Here is a 19,441-nt window from a genome sequence, read left to right on the forward strand (position 1 = left end):
GGGTATTTTTCATGATACTCAGCCTGAACTTAGGGCAGTAGTGTGGAACAGTGGTTGTTAGTGCTGTTGCTTTCGGGACACATCTTCAGTGCGTCAGAAACAGCTGGAACACAAAGAAAAAGATTTGTTTTCACAGTATTTCAATCAAAAACTATATTATATAAGGCCCGTGACCCACTTGATATGGTTTACAATATCTTATGGTTTCTAGTGCACGCATTCTGCAGAGAAGCCATTGATCACGACTGTACTATAGCCTAGACAAAAAATAAAGAAATAAAGAAATTACATGGACAGTTTAAATCCCCACTGTTGGGATATCTACAATAAAGAGATTTTTTTTTTTGCAGTGTAAGTAATTTGACCTCTTCATTAATCTCTTAACCCCCGCCTTAACATTTTGGGGAAACAATGTAAAAGAAAAAAAGTGTCAAAATAGCGACAAAAAGAAGAAAGCGCAACACAAAAGCATACAAAAAACCCACAAAAGAGCAAGTGACAAAAGAGCAACAAAAATGTGACAAAAGGCAATGTATGTGCAACAAAAAAGTGGCAAAAAAAGCCACAAAAAGAGCAAGTGATGAAAGAGCAAAGAAATAGTAACAAAAGAAGAGTGCGGCAAAAATGTGTCAAAAACGCAATGAGAAAGCCACACAAAACCAAAAAAATAGCGATAATAAAGTGGCAAAAATGAGATTAAAAAGAATGTGAACTAAAGTCACAACAACAGAAGGAAAATGATCAGTTATATGGGTCTTAGCTTTCAAATACACTGGCATATAGACTATTTATATAGGTTTGAATTAGATTAGATTAGATTTGGGTAATGCCGAACTGAAGAAAATGTGCTCGGTTCAGGTGGGGGTTAAAAGGTTAAAGTTATAATAGGGTAATATGAGAATGACGTCACAGATAGTAAATGCCAATGTGTTCTCTTTCTCTTTCCATGTTAACCCAAATGAACAAATGTCGCCCATGAATGAGCGTTTCCTGTGATGCCAGCGCGCGCGCACCGAGGCCTGCATGTCGGATGCGCCGAAAACCTCTTCGTGTAGTCACTGAAATAACTCGAGGCGTGCTGGGTCCTGCCATATCCTCTTCCCTGGATTGTTTTGACTGTGTGATGGAGGGCGAACCTTCAGTATCTCGATGCTAATTTTATCCCGGAAAAGTGTCACTCGAAAACAGCGTGATGATGATAGGAGGCAACCGGGGTCATCGCGGTTTCCGCGCGCATGAATCAAGAGCAAAAGGACTGAACGCAGCGGGAGTTCATTTCAAATATAATAGTGACGTGGGCAAAGCATCGAAAGTGCAGCACGATCTCAACTTTACGCAGAACACAGGCACACCTGCATTACAGACACAGCACAACGTAGCTAAATTATTAAGTAGGGCTTATGTTTAAAAAAGGAAGATAATATATATATATGTATATATTTAATTGGTGGATTTGCCAAATAAACACAATCCTAACATAGAAGCCAATTTTAAAGTAGCCTATCTATTAGCCAATAATTACACTATAGCCTACTTTAATACATATTAAACTATACCGATACCTTCACGCATTTATAGGCTTATAATGTGGCCTTATACATTTTTAATAGTTAAAATCCCTTACCTATAGCTAATGTGCTATGCTAATAATTCTATAAATTATTTTCTATTTGACAAGTAATCACATTAGTTTTTATCACCTAGCCGTTATTATTTTTCTCTTTCCATGCTACTTTTTAAGTGCTGGCCACAAGCTGGCATTGGCCGTGACCCGCAGTGTGAATCTTGAGGGGCCTTGCGGATGAAGTATCGCCTCTGAAGTTAATTGTGTTTTCGTTTTCGCGGGGAATAGATTTCCTCTGTTTATTATGAGCATGGGGACGGATTTGCGTCACCGTGCAACTTGCAGGTCGAGATAAAGTTGCACAAATATTGAAAGAAGGAAGTTCTAACAGTCATTATAAAGTGTCCCCCCCTGAGCACCGGAAGAAATAAGGATTTCTGCTGTATCCTAAAATACTGGAACGGCTTCTATTTTGGGGGCAAATCTAGCAGGCGCATCCGCTCATTTAACACGAATCGCAGGCCATCAAAAACAGGATGAGACGAAGCTAATAGAAGCACTGATTGCACTTGAACGGCGCACAGACCATAATAGCCTATTATATGTCTTATATTAGGCTTGGCTGCTTCATACGTATTAGATTGAATCACATTATTGTATTAAATTGCCTTTCAAACGATCATCATTATCAATCCCCACATTACACACAGGGCATTTTTCCAAATTTAAGGCTACTGTTTTTTTTTTTTTTTAATAGGGACTATATTTTATTATAGGCTATTTAACTGTGTAAACCCCCCCACTGCCACACGCGCGCACACACACGTTTTATTTTTTTAAACGCTTTACGTTCATCTATTTCATCTTTCAGGCGTTTTACGCTTTGTAAAATCCGTGCGTAATATGTGCGTAAAATTGTTTAATGCGCCATACGCCCGTTCTTAGCTATTATTGCATTACCATGAATTAAAGCGCTATTGTTTTCACTTTCACGGCGGGCTTTCATTCACATTTGTCCGTCGCTAAATAGAGAAAAAATCTGGAGAATGAGCTTGTGGGATCGTGCCACATTTTGCGGTCACAGGAGGGAGTGGCCTCTCTTTAAGTGATCAATCCATCATCTCGGGATCAAAATTGCTGCACACTCAGGTCATGTGTGCGCGCGAGAGGGTTACTTACACATTTTCAACTGCGAGGGCGTGATGTGAGCCTCAGTGCGCTCCGGCCATTGGCTCAGACAGCGACCAATCAGTGTCAGAGACAGGACTTTCATGCCGAGTCCCGGACCCCAAGCTTAGGATTTCAGAGTTGAGAGAGTGATATTGGCACTTCCACAGAGAGGAACCAGGACCAGCAGCAGCGGGGGTTTAAAACGCAATCTTCGCCTTCTCAACGTGCCTTCATATGCGTCTTTGAGCGCCGCTATACGGGATGTACACGGCCGGCCTCAACCCGTTTTACGCGTCGAACTTCAGCCTGTGGTCTGCGTACTGCGCGGGGGGCTTCGCGGTGGATACCATGAAGAAGCCGTCGTTTTGCATCGCTGACATCTTACAAGCCGGAGACGCGGAGAACATCCCGGGCTCCTCCGCTCTCATGGTGCACATGGGCCACCACAGGACAGCGCAGGGGCGCGCTGGAACACCTCCCCTGCGCCCCTCTCCAGTAGTCGCCCCGGAGTCCGCCGTGTACGCAGCCAGGGTGAGCCCCCCGTCTCCCTACCACCATCACCACCACCACCACCACAGACACGGACTACAGCTGACCTCGGTGTCCCGGACAGCGTACTGCTCCCAGCAGGTCCCGCCGCCCTCCAGCAAAGACCTCAAGTTTGGAATAGATCGGATACTTTCCACGGACTTTGATCCAAAAAGCAAGGAAAAGTCATCGCTAAGAGGTATGGAGAACGTTTTGCGCAAGAAGTCTAACTAAACATGGAAATTATAATGCACACCACAGTACACTTTGTCAACACAGAGCGAAAATGCTACTGACATCCAGAAAGCCACAAACCATGTAATTCCGATATGTTTATTATTGTCAAAATGATAGAAAGAGCAAGGCAATTCAATTGTTTTATATGTTTTCAATTCTTTTATGTTAAGTCGTTTATTAAGTCCTGTAGATGAAGTTTGAGATGTATTAGCTGTGACCTTTGTAACAAGTTGAGCTACACAATTGCATTTGTAGTTTAATTTAATAAATATGAGTTGCATGCAGATTATTTGTTATCTTGAATATAACTTTTCTAGCCCATAATTCACAATAAATTGTGATCATTTTTCAATCCAATGAGCTGGAGTTGAAGCTGCACGTCTTTGTCTTTACCGTCTCACTAAAACCTCCTCTATTTGTGGCTCTATGGCAGATCTCACCTCCATCGTTAGCTCAAACCGTCAGTCAGGGATGCACCACGTGGCGGTCCAGCCTGGCTCCGGACAGTACTTCTCCTCCATAGACCCAGGGATGGGCGACGCAGCCTCCATGATGGGCACGCTCAGCAGCAGGCAAACAGGCCAGCATCAGTTTCAAGACACCTTCCCAGGTAGTTACCACACATGCGGCGTTACTCCGTAGCAGGGGTCAAAAAGTGCATGGATAATGACATGATAATTACAAGTTCAAAAGCGAAAGTAAAGAACTGACAAAGCCTCTTGAATGAAAGGTCAAACATCTCCAAATAATTATTACAACCGTTTGTTGTTACTAAAGTTGTATTACCAAAACTAAAAATTGCATACATTAAAAAACAACAACACTTGCCCCCAGCTCTGGGTGTTCACAAAAGCCAACAAGAATCAAGTGAAAAATGTACTTGTGTACACTTGGAAATAGTAAAGCAGAGGTTCTCAACTGGTGAGTCGGGGCCCATTTTTGGCTCAGTGACCCACTGTTAATTATTATGGTTGACTTAACAGAGCTCTGTGAGGAAATGCTGCATTTCAAGTATATTGAAGTGTCAAAGGGAATATTTTTGCATTATAAATTGAATTGGTTATTTTTCTTTGAGCTCTCATGAGAGGTTGAAGATGGTTCATGAAGATATGCCAGCTGAAAACCACAGTGTAAAAGTAGCATCCATGAAGGACACCTCCATATCCAGTGCTTTTTTGGTCTGCAGAACTGATGGTGTTCAGATTCCAAAGTCCAGGGCAGGACATTTGAAAGTGACATCGTATTTCTTAACTGTATTAATTACAGTAATTGTAAATATAGTTTTCAAAAGGAAAATCTCCAAGAAACGTTACATTAGCAACAAGATACATGACCCCATATTTATGCATCCACACCCCAAATCTAAACATTCAAAAAATAAATTGTATTGTATTTTTATTTGATTTGATGATACGAAAATAATTTTGTAAACGGAGTGATTTGGTATAGTGATCTTTACCTGCGTGTGTTCTTGTAATTTACTGCCTTAGGTCCCTACGCTGTCCTCACCAAAGACACAATGCCCCAAACGTACAAGAGGAAAAGGTCGTGGTCCAGGGCGGTGTTCTCCAACCTGCAGAGAAAAGGGCTGGAGAAGAGATTCGAAATTCAGAAGTATGTCACCAAGCCGGACAGGAAGCAGCTGGCCGCCATGTTGGGACTTACTGACGCTCAGGTGAGAAGTGGAAAAAAATAAAAAATAAATGTGTTATGTGTGATTTTTATGGGTTTGATAATAAAATGTCTTTAATGCACGTTGGATTCCTATTTTATTTAAACTCACGTTCTTTATTGATGTTTGGAAAACTAAAAGCAGTAAATCTATTCACCCAAACGCTTCAAACTACTGCATGCATTATTGCATCGCTTTCACAACAAATGACCACCAACGAAAAGGGCTGCAGACATTTACATTTTTTATGACAGTGTGGTACCAGTGCATGACCCTAATGCTTTCTGTAGAAAAACAATTATAACAGAATTATATGCTCATAAAATAAATACTATGGGCAATACCATTAGATTTTATCATTTGTTTGAGAATCAAGTTGCTTTCTTTAGTGCTGTCTCATGGCTCGCCAGACATCATAACTTACTACATTAAGTCAAATATTTTCTCTGTGCCAGCTTTTTTTCCGGCACCAGTAGTTTTTCCGTATTTAAATTGTTTTCATTCTTTCAATAAACCCAGCTGACCCCATACTCACCCACTACCCCATGAATGTTCTGCAATTTATGTATTATATATATATTTTTTATTGAAACTTCATATTATTTAATACAAATTCCTGTCTTTTTTATTCATTTTTTTTGCCACATCAAAACAACCCCACTGTTTTGTAATGTTTGAGTTAATAAGTAATTTATATGTGCTATCTACCCATAGAAATTAAGCTGAAAATAAAGGCAAAATTACAGGTGTGTGTGTGTGTGTGCGCGTGAAAAAGATTGCTATATTGCCAACAAATTATTACTTATTACTGGAAATATGCCGTTTATTTTTTTTATTTTATTTTACATTGATGCCTTTATTTTACCTTGACAAGTTATGGTTAAGTAGTTAATTTGATGTCATTTGGAAAGGGGATGCACAGAGGCTATAATCACGTTGTCTGGTAGCCACTATTTTTTCAAATAGCCTCGCCACTTCCCATTTGTGTGGTAAAAGCTCTTCGTTTTTCCATATAGCACACGTGTATTTGGTTGGCCAGTCTACCTAATAGAGGCTTTAGAAAGCACACTTCGTTAGCATAAGGTCAAAACATCATCATACTTGCCTAAAGGGGCTGCATCTTTGTCCTAGGTCAAGGTCTGGTTCCAGAACAGGCGCATGAAGTGGCGACACTCCAAAGAGGCGCAGGCCCAGAAGGAGAAGGACCCCGCGGGGGACAACAAGAGCCTGCCGCCCGAGGCCCACGGGGAGAGCAACAAAGACCCGACCGAGTCCGAGTGCGACAGCGAGCCGAGGACCGACTGCGAGTCCGACGAGCCCGCGGAGGGAGAGGAGGACGAGTCGGTTCCCTTGGACATTTCCAGCGCCAGCAACAACAATCAGACAAGCGTTATCATCAGCGGCACGTGCGCATCAAGCAGCCCGCCTGACAGTGAGGAAGGGGCGGCTACTGCGACCACGGACACTGCGGCCTCCCCCCAGGTGCTGCTATGAGCGAAGGCCAATGTTAGCACTGTGTTAGCTCATGAACAATGGCGTCCGAAAGTGTTCAATAAGAGGCTTTTACGACGTCCAAAGCAGCGCGTGGCAGCAGGTGACAGGTATGATTATGAGTGGGTGCAGGCTAATTCCTGGACAACTTCGGGGAGAGTAAAGACTACCTGAAAAATAATGTCAAAAATAAATTAAATGCCAAAGATGTGTTTTTCTATTAACAATGAACCAGGGCTTAAACAACTCCCATTGTCTACCGAATAATTTCATCCTCGCCACTAATAAGACGGGTCCGACATGTTTTTATGTGAGCAGTATTTTCTCCACGTGGAGGGAAATGCGGTCGTGAATTTTATTATCAGGTGATGAACCACTTGTTTCATGTTACAAAATCTCAGAACATGCAATAGTGATGATATATTTTTGTCTGGATATATTTGTGCTATTTTGTTATTGATAATTTGCACTGAAAATAATTGTAAATAAAACGTTTTCTTATGGTAAAAATGACCACAGTGTCACCATTTTTTTTTTTTAACTATTAGCCCCACTATTAACCATCTTAAAGCTGGGGCACCTGATTTTTCCCACACGAACTTTGACATTTTCTTATTTGGCCCAAACTCGTTTCTAGCACTTACAATCCCTCCTGCATGTCCAAATTGTTCTAGCAAATGGTTTATAAGCACTTTTCATGCCCGTGTACTGCTTGTAGCAGTGGAAAAGCGGAAAAAATACCACTCATTTAGAGCGGTATTTCTATCTTCTATCACTCAATAAATAATAAGGTGAAGACAATTTATCAATATCTGTTTTTTGCTGTGTTTATAACTCATCCTGAGGTGGTAAAAACAAACTTACTTTTCAACAACAAAAACTCATGTACATCAGCTTTAAGGCCGTCACAATGGCTAAGCATTCTGTGACTAGAGGTACATTACATAACAAAGAACTAATGTAGATTATAAAATGTAAAAATACTGCATTTATCATTCACTTAATACCATTTGGACACAAGGGTATGTTAGATGTATATATTGCTGCTTGAGTTGACGAGTGTGTCTTCTTTACTTATTTAGTTTTTAGCTAATGTTAGTCTATGAACAGGTTTGCTAGTTCTCAATAAAATGGTGGATTCAAACAATCAATTTACAACATTTAATTTCATTTTTTTTATGTACTACCTTGACCCTGTGACAATTCTGATCATGGACTCCTGAAAGCCTGTGCATTATCTGTCCATTGACTCCATTCCAATTACTTTTTTTAATCTCATAATTGAAATGGGACTTTTAGACATTGTGGGCGTTGAAACATTGGAGTAAAAAGCTCTATTCTTTACACAACAATGCAGACTTACTGAAACAGCTGCAGTGTACAATGTCACCAAATATTGCCAAAATGTTTCTTCTAGAGAGCAGCGCTGTGGCCTGAAGGCGCATTATTTTATTCAGTTTATGAACTTTCTCTCTTGCAGCTCTGGCGAAAGTAAGAGGAGATTTTATAGCTTGTGTACATTATCTGGCTCCAGCAGACAACGGCGATGACCTGGATGGATGTATTTTATGTGTGCAGACCAAGATACTATCAACAAGTAAGTGGCCCATTCACAGTGCGGTTTGACTGCTTCTGCTTTCACGCCGTTGCAGCTGATGAGACTGATGTGTTTTTATATTGCACAGCCTTCAGGACCAATCATGATAATCACTGAGTACTGTGAGAGGACCGGCCAGGAAAATCATGCAGTTTCCCAATTACCCTTATCTTGATGACCGCTGGTGAGTGCATGCTGTTTATAAGATGGAGACTTATATCAGGAGGAAGTTATGGAGTGATAGAAGATCAAAGTTTGTAATACATGTGATATAGAAAAAGAAAAAGTACATTTCCACAATGCACGAGCTGGAGAACTAAAATCTGCACATTTTAATGTTAAGTAAAGTGTGTTAAAGCTGAATTGCTGACAGTTCTAGAGAAGTGAGTGGAAGTTGATCCTAATGTGGGTCATGGGAACAGTTCTATCAGCTATCAGATCGTTTTAACAACTTGTGGTGTGACTTGTTGTAGGGCTGCACAATCACATCAAAACTGTGAAAAAAAAAGTTTGACACTTCTGGTCGTGTTTAAAATGTGAGCAGTGAACTGAATCTTTTCTTGAATCTCCATTGCAATCAGAAAATATATACGCATATTACCAAAATTGTGCCACATATCATTTTAATAACTGATAGATAATAGCTGATCTGTTTTTATACTTTTCACTGAAGGAGTCCAAGCAAAACTTGGATGTTAGTTAATAAAAATATAAACATGATGTGTTGTGTGCGTCACGCGTTTAAATAATGAACATGGAAACTGGCATGTGAACCGTCAGATATTATTTGTGTCATGAAATTGGAAGTCACATAAAGATATCCCATCCCTTTTCGACGGGCCTGTTTTAGCAATTGAAGTTCATATTTTGGGATTGAGCCTAAACAGGGTATTGGTAAGTCGGTTAATTTTCTAACTTGACATTGTTCACACTCACAGCTTCATATGACATGGTTTGACCCAGAAGACTTCTGTGGAGTTTTTCTGTCTGTCCGTACAGCTACAGTTGAGGAGCTTAAACTCTTGTGCTGGTGTAAGATAAGAAGGTGAGTGTGTACATATTTGGGAGGTCCTGTGTCTCCTGCACAATATTAAACTTGATATTTGCGTGTTTACTTGTCACTAAGTGTTTTATACTCGGAGAACAGAGCACATGCCCGGGCTATTAAGAGGTTTGTTGATGGAAAAATGAGCCTGATGGAACTTTAAGGAGAAAGCTATCTCTGCTGCGGCTCACACTCAAATTTATGGAGGTCAGCATTAAATAAACAATCATTTCACGACTTACGAATGCAAACATGTTCTCCTATGTGGACATTTATTTCATATCTGGTGTCACATTGCTTCTGTTGACCTTACATGAGTTAAGGAATGCAATTTTTCAAACATTAATATGCTATTTGTATGCACTGCTTGGTGTAATGACGTTAAGTAAACTCAAGAGACCTTTTATTTATATAGCTGGTGCATATTTTATATTTCAGTTTTTGGTATATGTAGACTATTTTATTCTCAATATTTAGCAGTGGCATGGATGAATAGAAAGGGTAGTGTAGTACCCAGAGCTGCACAATACATCATATCGTTTTTGTAATATTAGGTGACATATCTGTAAGGTGTTTTAATGCACTTCTTTTTTAGTTGCAATCACAGCCTGAAACAGAAGAGAGTGTAGAATTGTTGTTAACATCATTTTTCATTTTAGTTTAGTTTTGGTCCTGATTTAGTGTCAAATATAAAATATCTCAATGTCGTTATTGAAACATTCTACACAGTTTATTGTGCAGCTCTAATTGAAAGTCTGTAGCTGTTTTTTTTAGATGACATGCTTTGATGAGTGTAGGGAAATAACCCGTCGCTCACATGATTTATCTGCTCCAACATTTGTGAATTCTTTACATATTTCTGACGATAAAACCATATAATTGCTTCTGGCTCTTGGCGCACCAGAGTGTTACACCATTGCACTCTTGGATCTGAGGAATAATTACATCTGGCATAAAAGTATTAAGGTGCCGACAACTATATTCACATGATAAAAGTATTAGTCCGATAAGTATATAGTTCCTTTTTTCAGATTAGCAGCCGTACAGTAGTCTATTTTACAGTATCTTCCATTGGAACCCCTTTGGTGGTTGTTGTCATGTTCGCAGCTCCATTATAACGAATGACCCAGGCCGGACCACCTAAAGTCCGCCATAATGGGGTTTTCTTTCCTGCCTCGCTCCGGAAAGAGGACGGACCCCCAGAGAGCTGCCGTTTTTCCGTTCTACCCCACCATCTTGAATTTCACTTTTCATTTTCTATACGGGCTGCTGCTGCTGCTGCTGCTGCCGGCTGGCTCAGGGCCGCTCTTTTCCTTAGAGGAGATAGTTTAGCCCTTAATATAACGCAACTCCTCCTCTCAGCCCATCGTAAATTGAGTGTTTCATGATGGTGGTTCTCTAACTAAAGTAATTCTTTAAGTATGTTTTCAGAAGAATTCATATGGAGTGTGTTACAAGTATATAACAGGAAGTCTGGTTCGAATAGCTTTATTTGTACTTATTTAAAGTGTACATATCATGCATATGGGGCTTAAAAACAGACTGACATTACTTTGGGTTCCTCAGTGCTGATGTTTTGTCTTTTATCGTTTTAAATTACGTGACAATGAAATACAGGCGCTAAGGCTGGTGAAGACTGGGGCTCCTCCTGCTGGCAGCTGTTGGAATATCTTATAAAAAAAAAAATTCTTTCAGTTTCGATTTACGTTGTGGTTTACAGCTTCAGCGCGGCCTGATAAACACACTTTGAGCGCAGAACTGACATAAAGTTGGATTATGGGCTTTAAAAATATGGAGAACAGTTTGCGGTTTTAACACTGACGCAGTTGTGTTCAGGAAGTTCATAACGAAGCGCCGAAGAAGCAGCTCAATTTAACAGCTTTGTCCAAGGATTACTCCAAACTACTTGAATGTAGTGAAACTACTCCAGATATGTCTTTGATGAAGGAACAACGACGGTATACCATGGTTTTAATTTCCAAGTCGATTTTGCATGACATGTCCACTTTAAAGCCAGGTTATATGCTGCTGTCATTATGGTTTGCAGTGATATTAGGGAATATTAGCTGTCGATTTACTGTAATTGCAAGGTAAATGTTATTGTCAGTGTCACTACTTTTACTTTTAAAACACTTATAAGCTACATTCTTTAAAAAATAGTCATTATATTATATTTATCTCCCACCAGTTCTTAAGAAAATTACATCCCTTCTAATTCACTGAAGAAGACTACATTATCCAAGTTACAGCAACCAGTGAGTTTCCATTGAGCGCAGTAAAAAGCGTCGAGTGCTTCATCAAGCTAATATTAACTGCTAAAAGCTCACATTTAGAAACGTCTGGGGTGGGTCCAGCCCCGAATTATGCCCAAAATGCTATAAATTACTTTAGTATTTGCAAATGTAAAATAACAATAACAATCTAGACGCGTACCATAATACCGAGGGGCCCTGATTTGTGGCGCGTCCTAAGAACTTTTATGAGCAGGATCGGAGAAAGTCCATCTGGGCTGTATTTAATGTTAACTTTCCCCCTTCTGTGTTAAAAGCTTGCCCTGTACGTCACTTATCGACATGGGACAGGCGCATGGGTGCAAAGTAACTGCACTGTTATTCAGCAAGGTATTCAAACTTTGTACACGCAAGGCAGGTGCCCATTGATCCTGACAGATTTCCCATTTGGAATTCAAGAACGGTTAAATGCAGAAATCTTTACAGGGTCAGTAATGTATGAAGAAAGAGGAAGGCAAGCAGAAAATGAAACAAATGAAAAAAGTTTTTCAGACAGATTTTGAAATGTATTGGAAGTTAAATATGTGTAGAAGACACTGTGTGCGAGGGATGGTAGAACTACCGCAGTAGAACTTTGTTGAAAACTAGTTTTCTCAGGCAGCATACATGCAGTTGTATTTTAGTTTTATATCACGAGACCAGGAGATGGTTCCTGTCTGCAGCGCTGGGCAAGGATCATTGTGTTCATGTCGCAGGTGTTGGATGGACTGCTGTGTTGTCTGTAGCTTCATCATCGTTCATCATGATCTCGAGGCATTTCAGCTCGTGTCTCTGTGTGAGTTCACCTATCATTTGGTAAACCGTTACACGTTCTTCAACTGTTGTGATTCCTTACTCTGATATGCAGAGAGGAAACTCAGTATGATTCTGTAAAATAAATCAGATTTCAGTTGGTATGTCCTTTACCGCCACATCCAACTGCAATAGCGTACTGCTTTAGGCAAGTTACTGATTGACATATTTTTATTAGCCCTCGGATTTCATATTAATCACTTTCTCTTTTGAGTATGTTTGACGATGACTTGTAATAATAAGCAGGCACACCCATTTAAACACGTGACACTGTACACTTGGCAAATGCTCTGCACGGGCTGTTAACAGGGACTCGAGGAACATGGAAAATTCACTACAAACGGCTATTCCAGCTCTGCACGTACCGGGGGTCAGTCCTTTTGGGAAAGTATGTTTGAAAATGACAATAATGATGACTTGCTTTATAGTACAAGTGACTGAACGAGCAAGCTTGATATTAGTGTGTCTACATCTCTCCCAACTTAGCTCCTGCCACCTTTTCAGTAATTACTAGATGTGATGTTTGCTAGAAGCTGTTTCCCCCCCCCCCACAATCTTCAAAACATAGCCGTCAGTGCAGTTACCAAGCAGCAGTGTTTATGACATGCATCTAGCCCTCAGTAACACGTTCATCATCCCTAAATCACTCGGCCCTATCACTAACTTGGACTCTTCTCCTCTCCCTCCTGATTCTGTTTGTTCCATCCAAGTCTGATTTACGACATCTTTCCCTAAATGAGGCCTGAATCGTCCGCGTGAGAGATGGCTTCCTCTTGAGACTAGCAAAATATTATCACATGGCACAACGATTTCATTTGATAGCGCTCCAAAATGTTTCCAGCCGTTCGTCCGGTGTAACAGCCTCTGGGATCAGGTGGAGTATTTATGGTCCCTATCCCAAAAGGAGATGATCGCTTTGGATGTGGAAAATGGTGAGATGGGAGAGCTACAGTTGCTCGGGATGAAGTGGTAGGTATAGAATCCACATTGATAGAGGGGCGGGTAGTTTCCAGAGCCTCTCTAAAGCACAGCTTGGCTCGCCTCACAATAAGAGGTTCCCGGGTGCAATGCCCTGCTACTGTATGAGCGCTCGCTGTCGTTCTGTCTGGTGTCGTCGTGCCAGTCCCAAGACCAGCGCAAATACCAAGACATCTGCGGCAGAAATGGAAACAAAGTGAAAAGTGCTTCTAATAATATACAAGGTTATATTGTTAAATTAAAACTCATAGTTACTAAAAATGGACAAAGAAATTATGTTTTATTCAGGATTTTTCTAATTTTGTTTCAGCCTTGTTTCGGTCATAATCCTTGTTTTGACACTTTTTATTTTATTTTATTTATATACTGTGTTAAAATATTGCAATGATATTGTTATTGCAATATTCTAGACAGTGATCACATTTATCTATATCGTTTAGCCCTCATATCTCTCTATATATATTGAACTGTGTAGACAGGCATTTACCGACCAAACTGATTTAAGTATCACAAATTCAAGACTAATTTCCAAAAGACTTCCTAAAATGACCTAGAATTCAAATAAAACTGCTTGGAAAACATTTTCTGCACTATTACAATCCATTCAGACGACATGAAAGAAAAAAATCCCTCGTGTTTTATAAAGAGTAAATGACTTGAGTGAAAGTCTCTACTTTTCCACCTCAGTGCTGAGGGAGCACTATCAAATGCACTGTTTCACCACAGAGGTGCCAAGTGCACTTTCTGCTCATGCACCGATCCGCACTACACGTATCTGAATGATCCATTTTAAAGATATTTTTCCTCACACTTAATCTTTTCCTTAAGTAAACACCCCCCCGTTTGTAAATCAACTTCTGCCTGAGCATTTGGAAACGGAGCCCTTCGCCCTGCAGCTGCGCACTGAAACCCAAACCCTCTACAAGAGCTGTCGCCACATCTCCAAAAAGCCACATTATTGAGTGCTTTTCTAACATGGTCGCAGTTTCCAAGGCTGCACTTGGCCTTGCTCTCGAGACCTGGCCCCTGCCAGCAGTTCTGGGAGTGGGAGAAAGAAGAAAAAAAAGTTAGATCTCAAGTTAAATTTAAAGATGTGTTTCTTTTGGACGGCCGCACTGAGCTGCTATAAACCAAAGGGAGACATTTTCATGCTCCACATTTTTCATGGTTTTTCTCCCAGTTTCCTCCCTTCCTCCAGAGTCACCCACTGCTGCTGCGGCACGGCCCACAGTCGGAAGGCCTCAGCCGGGCAGGCTCATAGCAGGGAGTCCCTTCTTAACCTCCACATCCAGGGTCAGATTATGGGTCGACCCTGGATGATTCCCATCTTTGAAATTTGAACTGCACTTGTTTGCAACTTGATTTAGTGAAGGCTGACAGCACATCACTGCTATTCAAGGCCACAGTTCAGCTCATATGTAACAAAGGCAGGAGCAATGTTTCATTAATTATGTGTAACTAAAGGAAATCAAAAGCTACTAGGTTGAACTTGTAATTGTAAAACATCTGTTACAATACCCATAATATCACAATGTGGCTGAAGTAAGGTTCAAACAAGACACCTGGACTTACATTTATTTGACACATGCCAATGTTTTACTCTCTATCCAGAGAGCATCCTCATGGCAGTTCTTTGTGAGGGTCACGGCCACCAGTTACCGCCATTCCATGAGGATTTTCTCTGGATGGAGAGTTAAATGTCGGCATCTGTTAAAAAAACAAAGCAAAGTCCAGTTGTGTTCTGACCTCACAGGATTGAATTAACCTCCTGGATGATTGAAAATGTACACCATTTTAATGTTTTTTAAAAGAAGGAAATACATTTTTTCATTATATTTTTTAATTTACAATTTAATCACGTATCTGCAGAGTAAATTTCATGAAATGCAGTGATTTTAAAGGAATAGGCCACCGTTTTTATATACTGAGATATGCTCTTACCTCACTTTAGCCAAGTTAATATATCCCCGTCTGGTCTTTGTCCGTGCGCTCTGTCAGGCAAACGGAGCACATACGCAGCCTCTCCCACATGTCACATAGCTCCAAAAAAGCTCACGATAGAAGCTACCAAGCTCTTCCACGTGTTCCCTATTTAAATAAAGTTACGTGAAGTGTTTTCATGCGAAGTATATTTACACAGAAATGTAACGTGTCGATTTTATAAGCAGATAAAAAGGGGGACTATATTGTGAGGCGTAATGATACGAGGAGTAAAACGTCCGCGCAGTAACTCCTAAAGGTTATTGACGGAAGTGAGCGGGGGAAGTCTTTAGGAGTTACTGCGCGGACGTTTTGCTCCTCGTATCATTACGCCTCACAATATAGTCCCCCTTTTTATTTGCTTATAAAATCGACATGCTACATTTCTGTGTAAATATACTTCGCATGAAAACACTTCACGTAACTTTATTTAAATAGGGAACACGTGGAAGAGCTTGGTAGCTTCTATCGTGAGCTTTTTTGGAGCTATGTGACATGTGGGAGAGGCTGCGTATGTGCTCCGTTTGCGTGACAGAGCGCACGGACAAAGACCAGACGGGGATATATTAACCTGGCTAAAGTGAGGTAAGAGCATATCTCAGTATATAAAAACGGTGGCCTATTCCTTTAAGGGAGTTCATGAACAAGTCCCCTGTCTTCAAAAAAACATCCAAATGTCTGTGATGTCAATACTGCAACACCAAAGTATCAGCTCTAACATGGCACTGTGTTACTTTTTAAGCAGTTCTCAGCATAATGTGTTTAACGGCCTGTCCTTGCCCATTTGAAGAGCTCAATAAATCCCTTTTGATCTGGACACCTAAATTAGCCCATTTAATCTGTCTTTCAGCAGCCTCAGCCTATAATACTCTCCCCCCGCACACACACACACACACACCTTCTCGCCAGTCCAAATGTAATCCTTTCTGAGCTGCAGCCTTCAGAGCGACCGCCCTGGTTTTAATGTGGCCGTGAAGGAGGCCTTTTATTGCCCTGGTGCAGACTGGTGTCCCGGGCCAGCGCCGCGTGCCACAGGCTGTAATTTGTGAACGTTTGGTATTAATTAGACCCCGCGAGCCCCCCCTTTTTTCCCCTTTCCATGGAGAGAAATCCCACTGAGATGCAAACACAAAAGGCAGGATGTTAAAACACACTTTCATTTCGCATAACTTGTCATCAACAGCAAATTTTCACTTGGCTTCTTTTTTTTTTTCAAACCGGAGCCGGCTGCCTGCGGCTTCCCCCAGCTCCCCGTATGTGAGGGCCCGAGCGGAGGATCGAGTTGACGTTATGTGCGTGCAAATGAGAGAGTAGCCCGCGCTGTAAAACCTCAGGGCTGCCTTTAAGGAGGCTAAAATTATTATTCTGCCCGAGATGATGGGTATATCGTGTTATGGGGATGGATGTTACGGTTTAAAGTACAAATTTCAAAGAGGAAATACTTCAAATGGGGTTACAGCCAAACTGCAGTGTAAACAAATGTAGTTATACGCTCCGAGTTCGGACGAGCAGACAGGAGCAACGGGACATTTTGGTTTACGCGTGACCGGTGATGGGACCATGCACTTACAAGGCTCCGTTACATCTTCAAAAAGCATTAGTTTAAGGGATTCTTTGAACTAGACCAGGATTTTAAAAGTGTGCCTAGCCTAGCAGTGGTTACGGCTGAGAGCTTCATGGGTTTGCCGTCTATGACAGTTCGCTAAATGTTTGAGAAGACCCAAATGTTGTTGTAATTGGGGAATGCAGCCAAGGTCACTTCACTGGAATAAAAAAAAAAGGATTGGATGTTGTCTTTGATCTTGAAATGAGCCAGGATGAGTGAGAGTGTGTTTGAGAGTGCGACTGTGGGACAATAGATACCGTGCAAATCTCGTGCTCTTTACTGCAGAAATGGCTACAACAAAGGGAACAAGCTGAAAAAAACAAAACAAAACCCTGATGTAACAATGAAACCGGGCCGTACAGACAGCATAATGCGGTTTTAGGTGTCAGGCTCATGTTGAAAGAGGAATCTCATTGAACCACTTGTAACTAATAGCAGTTACAGTTGGCAGTGATGCAACAGTCACCTGTGAGTGTGAGGACACTGCAGCGGCCCAGTTTAGGCTGAGGTTTCCTCATTTCCCCTTTTCGCCCTTATCGAGCGCTGCACATGGCCTTTTATGATCAATTTTTATATGCAGCATTCTACATGTGTCGCAACTTCTGCGTGAGGGCTGTATTGCCAAATCAAGATTAAAGCTAAAAATAAACCGATAATAAAAGTATATAAAAAAGGAACTGAGATGTTCGGATAAACAAAGAGGCACGGTTGAAAATTGTTAAACAAAAGATACTTGTGTTTTATTTCTTATATGAGAAATTCTTCTTCTAATCGTGACTCAAAAATGTTGAATCGCCATGTCCCTAATGACAAGACTCTGTAGCCTGACAGGGGTGGATCTACAAAAAAAATCACAGGGTGACAAGCTGGGTCAGTTCTGGGATGGCAACACATTTTACAATGTCAAATGTTTATAGCGGTGGTATGCAAGCTTTGCTTGATCGCAAGGCAATTTTTCCGTTTAGATGCAGGCTGAGCCTCCCAAAATTATATCGAAATTGCAGCATTGTCCATTATATAAGTAGGGGGTTTCTTACTGGTAAAATGTAAACTTTTGTAAAAAAAAATAAAAATAAAAAAAATACAAATGAAAAAATATATAATTATAATAATTCTTTGTCCTGTCAAAAAGTACTAACTGAGAGTGAGCCTCTGTAAGCACCTGAGTAGCTTCTAGAGCAGATGTGAGACATTACATGACATCAATGGGGTGGCAGCTGAGGTGGCAAGACCATTATGACTAGGGGTGGCAGCTGCCCTGTGCCACCCCTCTAGATCCGCTCCTGAGCCTGACCTGAAGGACATGTACATCTCTGTTGTCTCTGTCGACGATGGTTTTGCTCGGTGTGAGTGGAGGACTAACACAGCAGCAGCAGCAGCAGCAGCAGGTCCGGACCACCCTAGGGACCAGTCTGACCCCATAGATCAAACCTCTTATCAGATAGCGGCCACAGTATCTCTGCGTGTGTTGTAGCATTAGCCCTGCGCCCCGCACAGCTCTGGGCCTGACCAGGCTGCGCTCTGCGGTGTCAACAGCCCAGAGACCAGCCCATTTAGGCTGATACTGACGGATTATCAGGGCATTCCTCTTCACGGAGCGGCCTTGTTAGAGGGAGGAGAGGGCAACAGGGAAAATAAATAAAACGTCACCGGAGCTGGACGTGAGCTTGTATCAAAATAAACACAGACGGCAAAAGGCAATGACAGCGTACGCAGGGCTGCAGGACACAAAACGCAACTCATTACATTAACAACAGTGAACAGTAGGATCCTTTTGTCAGCAGCTTTGTCGGCAGGTTTCTACACAGGTTGCCTTAATGTCTCAACCAACTACATAGTATATGGTGATATTTTACTGTTTGCACATGATTTTACCTTAATAAGAGCATCCTTTGTGACTTGGTAACTACAGAGCTACTTTTAACTAAGTAAAAGGTCAGGGATAGACCTTTTGTTTACGGTGGCCTAAAATGAAGGACCACTTTCTGTTTCCACATCATATGAACGAGGAGTCTGGGAGTCCTCCCCTTGGGAATTTTCAAAGAAATTGACAATATTTCTGAAGAATTTGAATACTTCCACAGGTTTTCAGCTCACTATTAAGAGAATGTTCCTCAAAGTCATCCTGGGGGACAGATTATGCTTGAGGACTGCATTTGGACCCAGGACCTGCCATATCTTGGTCTATAAGAATTTGCCGCCTCTCCTGATCCTTGATGATCATTTTGAAAGGGTCATATGTATCTTTACTTACTATGAATTTTACAGATCATAAACAAAACGGTCCTTTACTCAAACATTTCACACAAATTTGCTTGAGTTATTGTTTGACCCCCATATCTTACCTATCCAATGGTCCGTCCGGTGCAGTTCCTGATGAGGACCTCTGGGAGAGGAGTCCCAAAGTGGAATGGCCCGTCCTGGCTGATGCAGGCTGATGCAGGCTGCTGGGCGCGGTGACGCTCGGTAAACTTTAATGGGGAGATATTG

At 41.3% G+C, this 19,441-nt stretch overlaps 1 protein-coding gene across 1 annotated transcript; it reads left to right on the forward strand.

Annotated features, from left to right (window-relative positions):
• The first annotated feature begins 2,724 nt into the window (after positions 1-2,724).
• On the forward strand, positions 2,725-6,856 carry hlx1 (H2.0-like homeo box 1). The gene is made up of 4 exons (XM_079572787.1): positions 2,725-3,461; positions 3,933-4,109; positions 4,990-5,174; positions 6,303-6,856. Exons 1-4 carry the CDS (start codon positions 2,996-2,998, stop codon positions 6,663-6,665), a joined length of 1,191 nt encoding a protein of 396 aa, XP_079428913.1. The 5' UTR covers positions 2,725-2,995; the 3' UTR covers positions 6,666-6,856.
• The last annotated feature ends 12,585 nt before the right edge of the window (positions 6,857-19,441 follow it).

The sequence above is a fragment of the Gobius niger genome (assembly GCF_951799975.1).
Source record: "Gobius niger genome assembly, chromosome: 15".
NCBI lineage: Eukaryota > Metazoa > Chordata > Actinopteri > Gobiiformes > Gobiidae > Gobius > Gobius niger.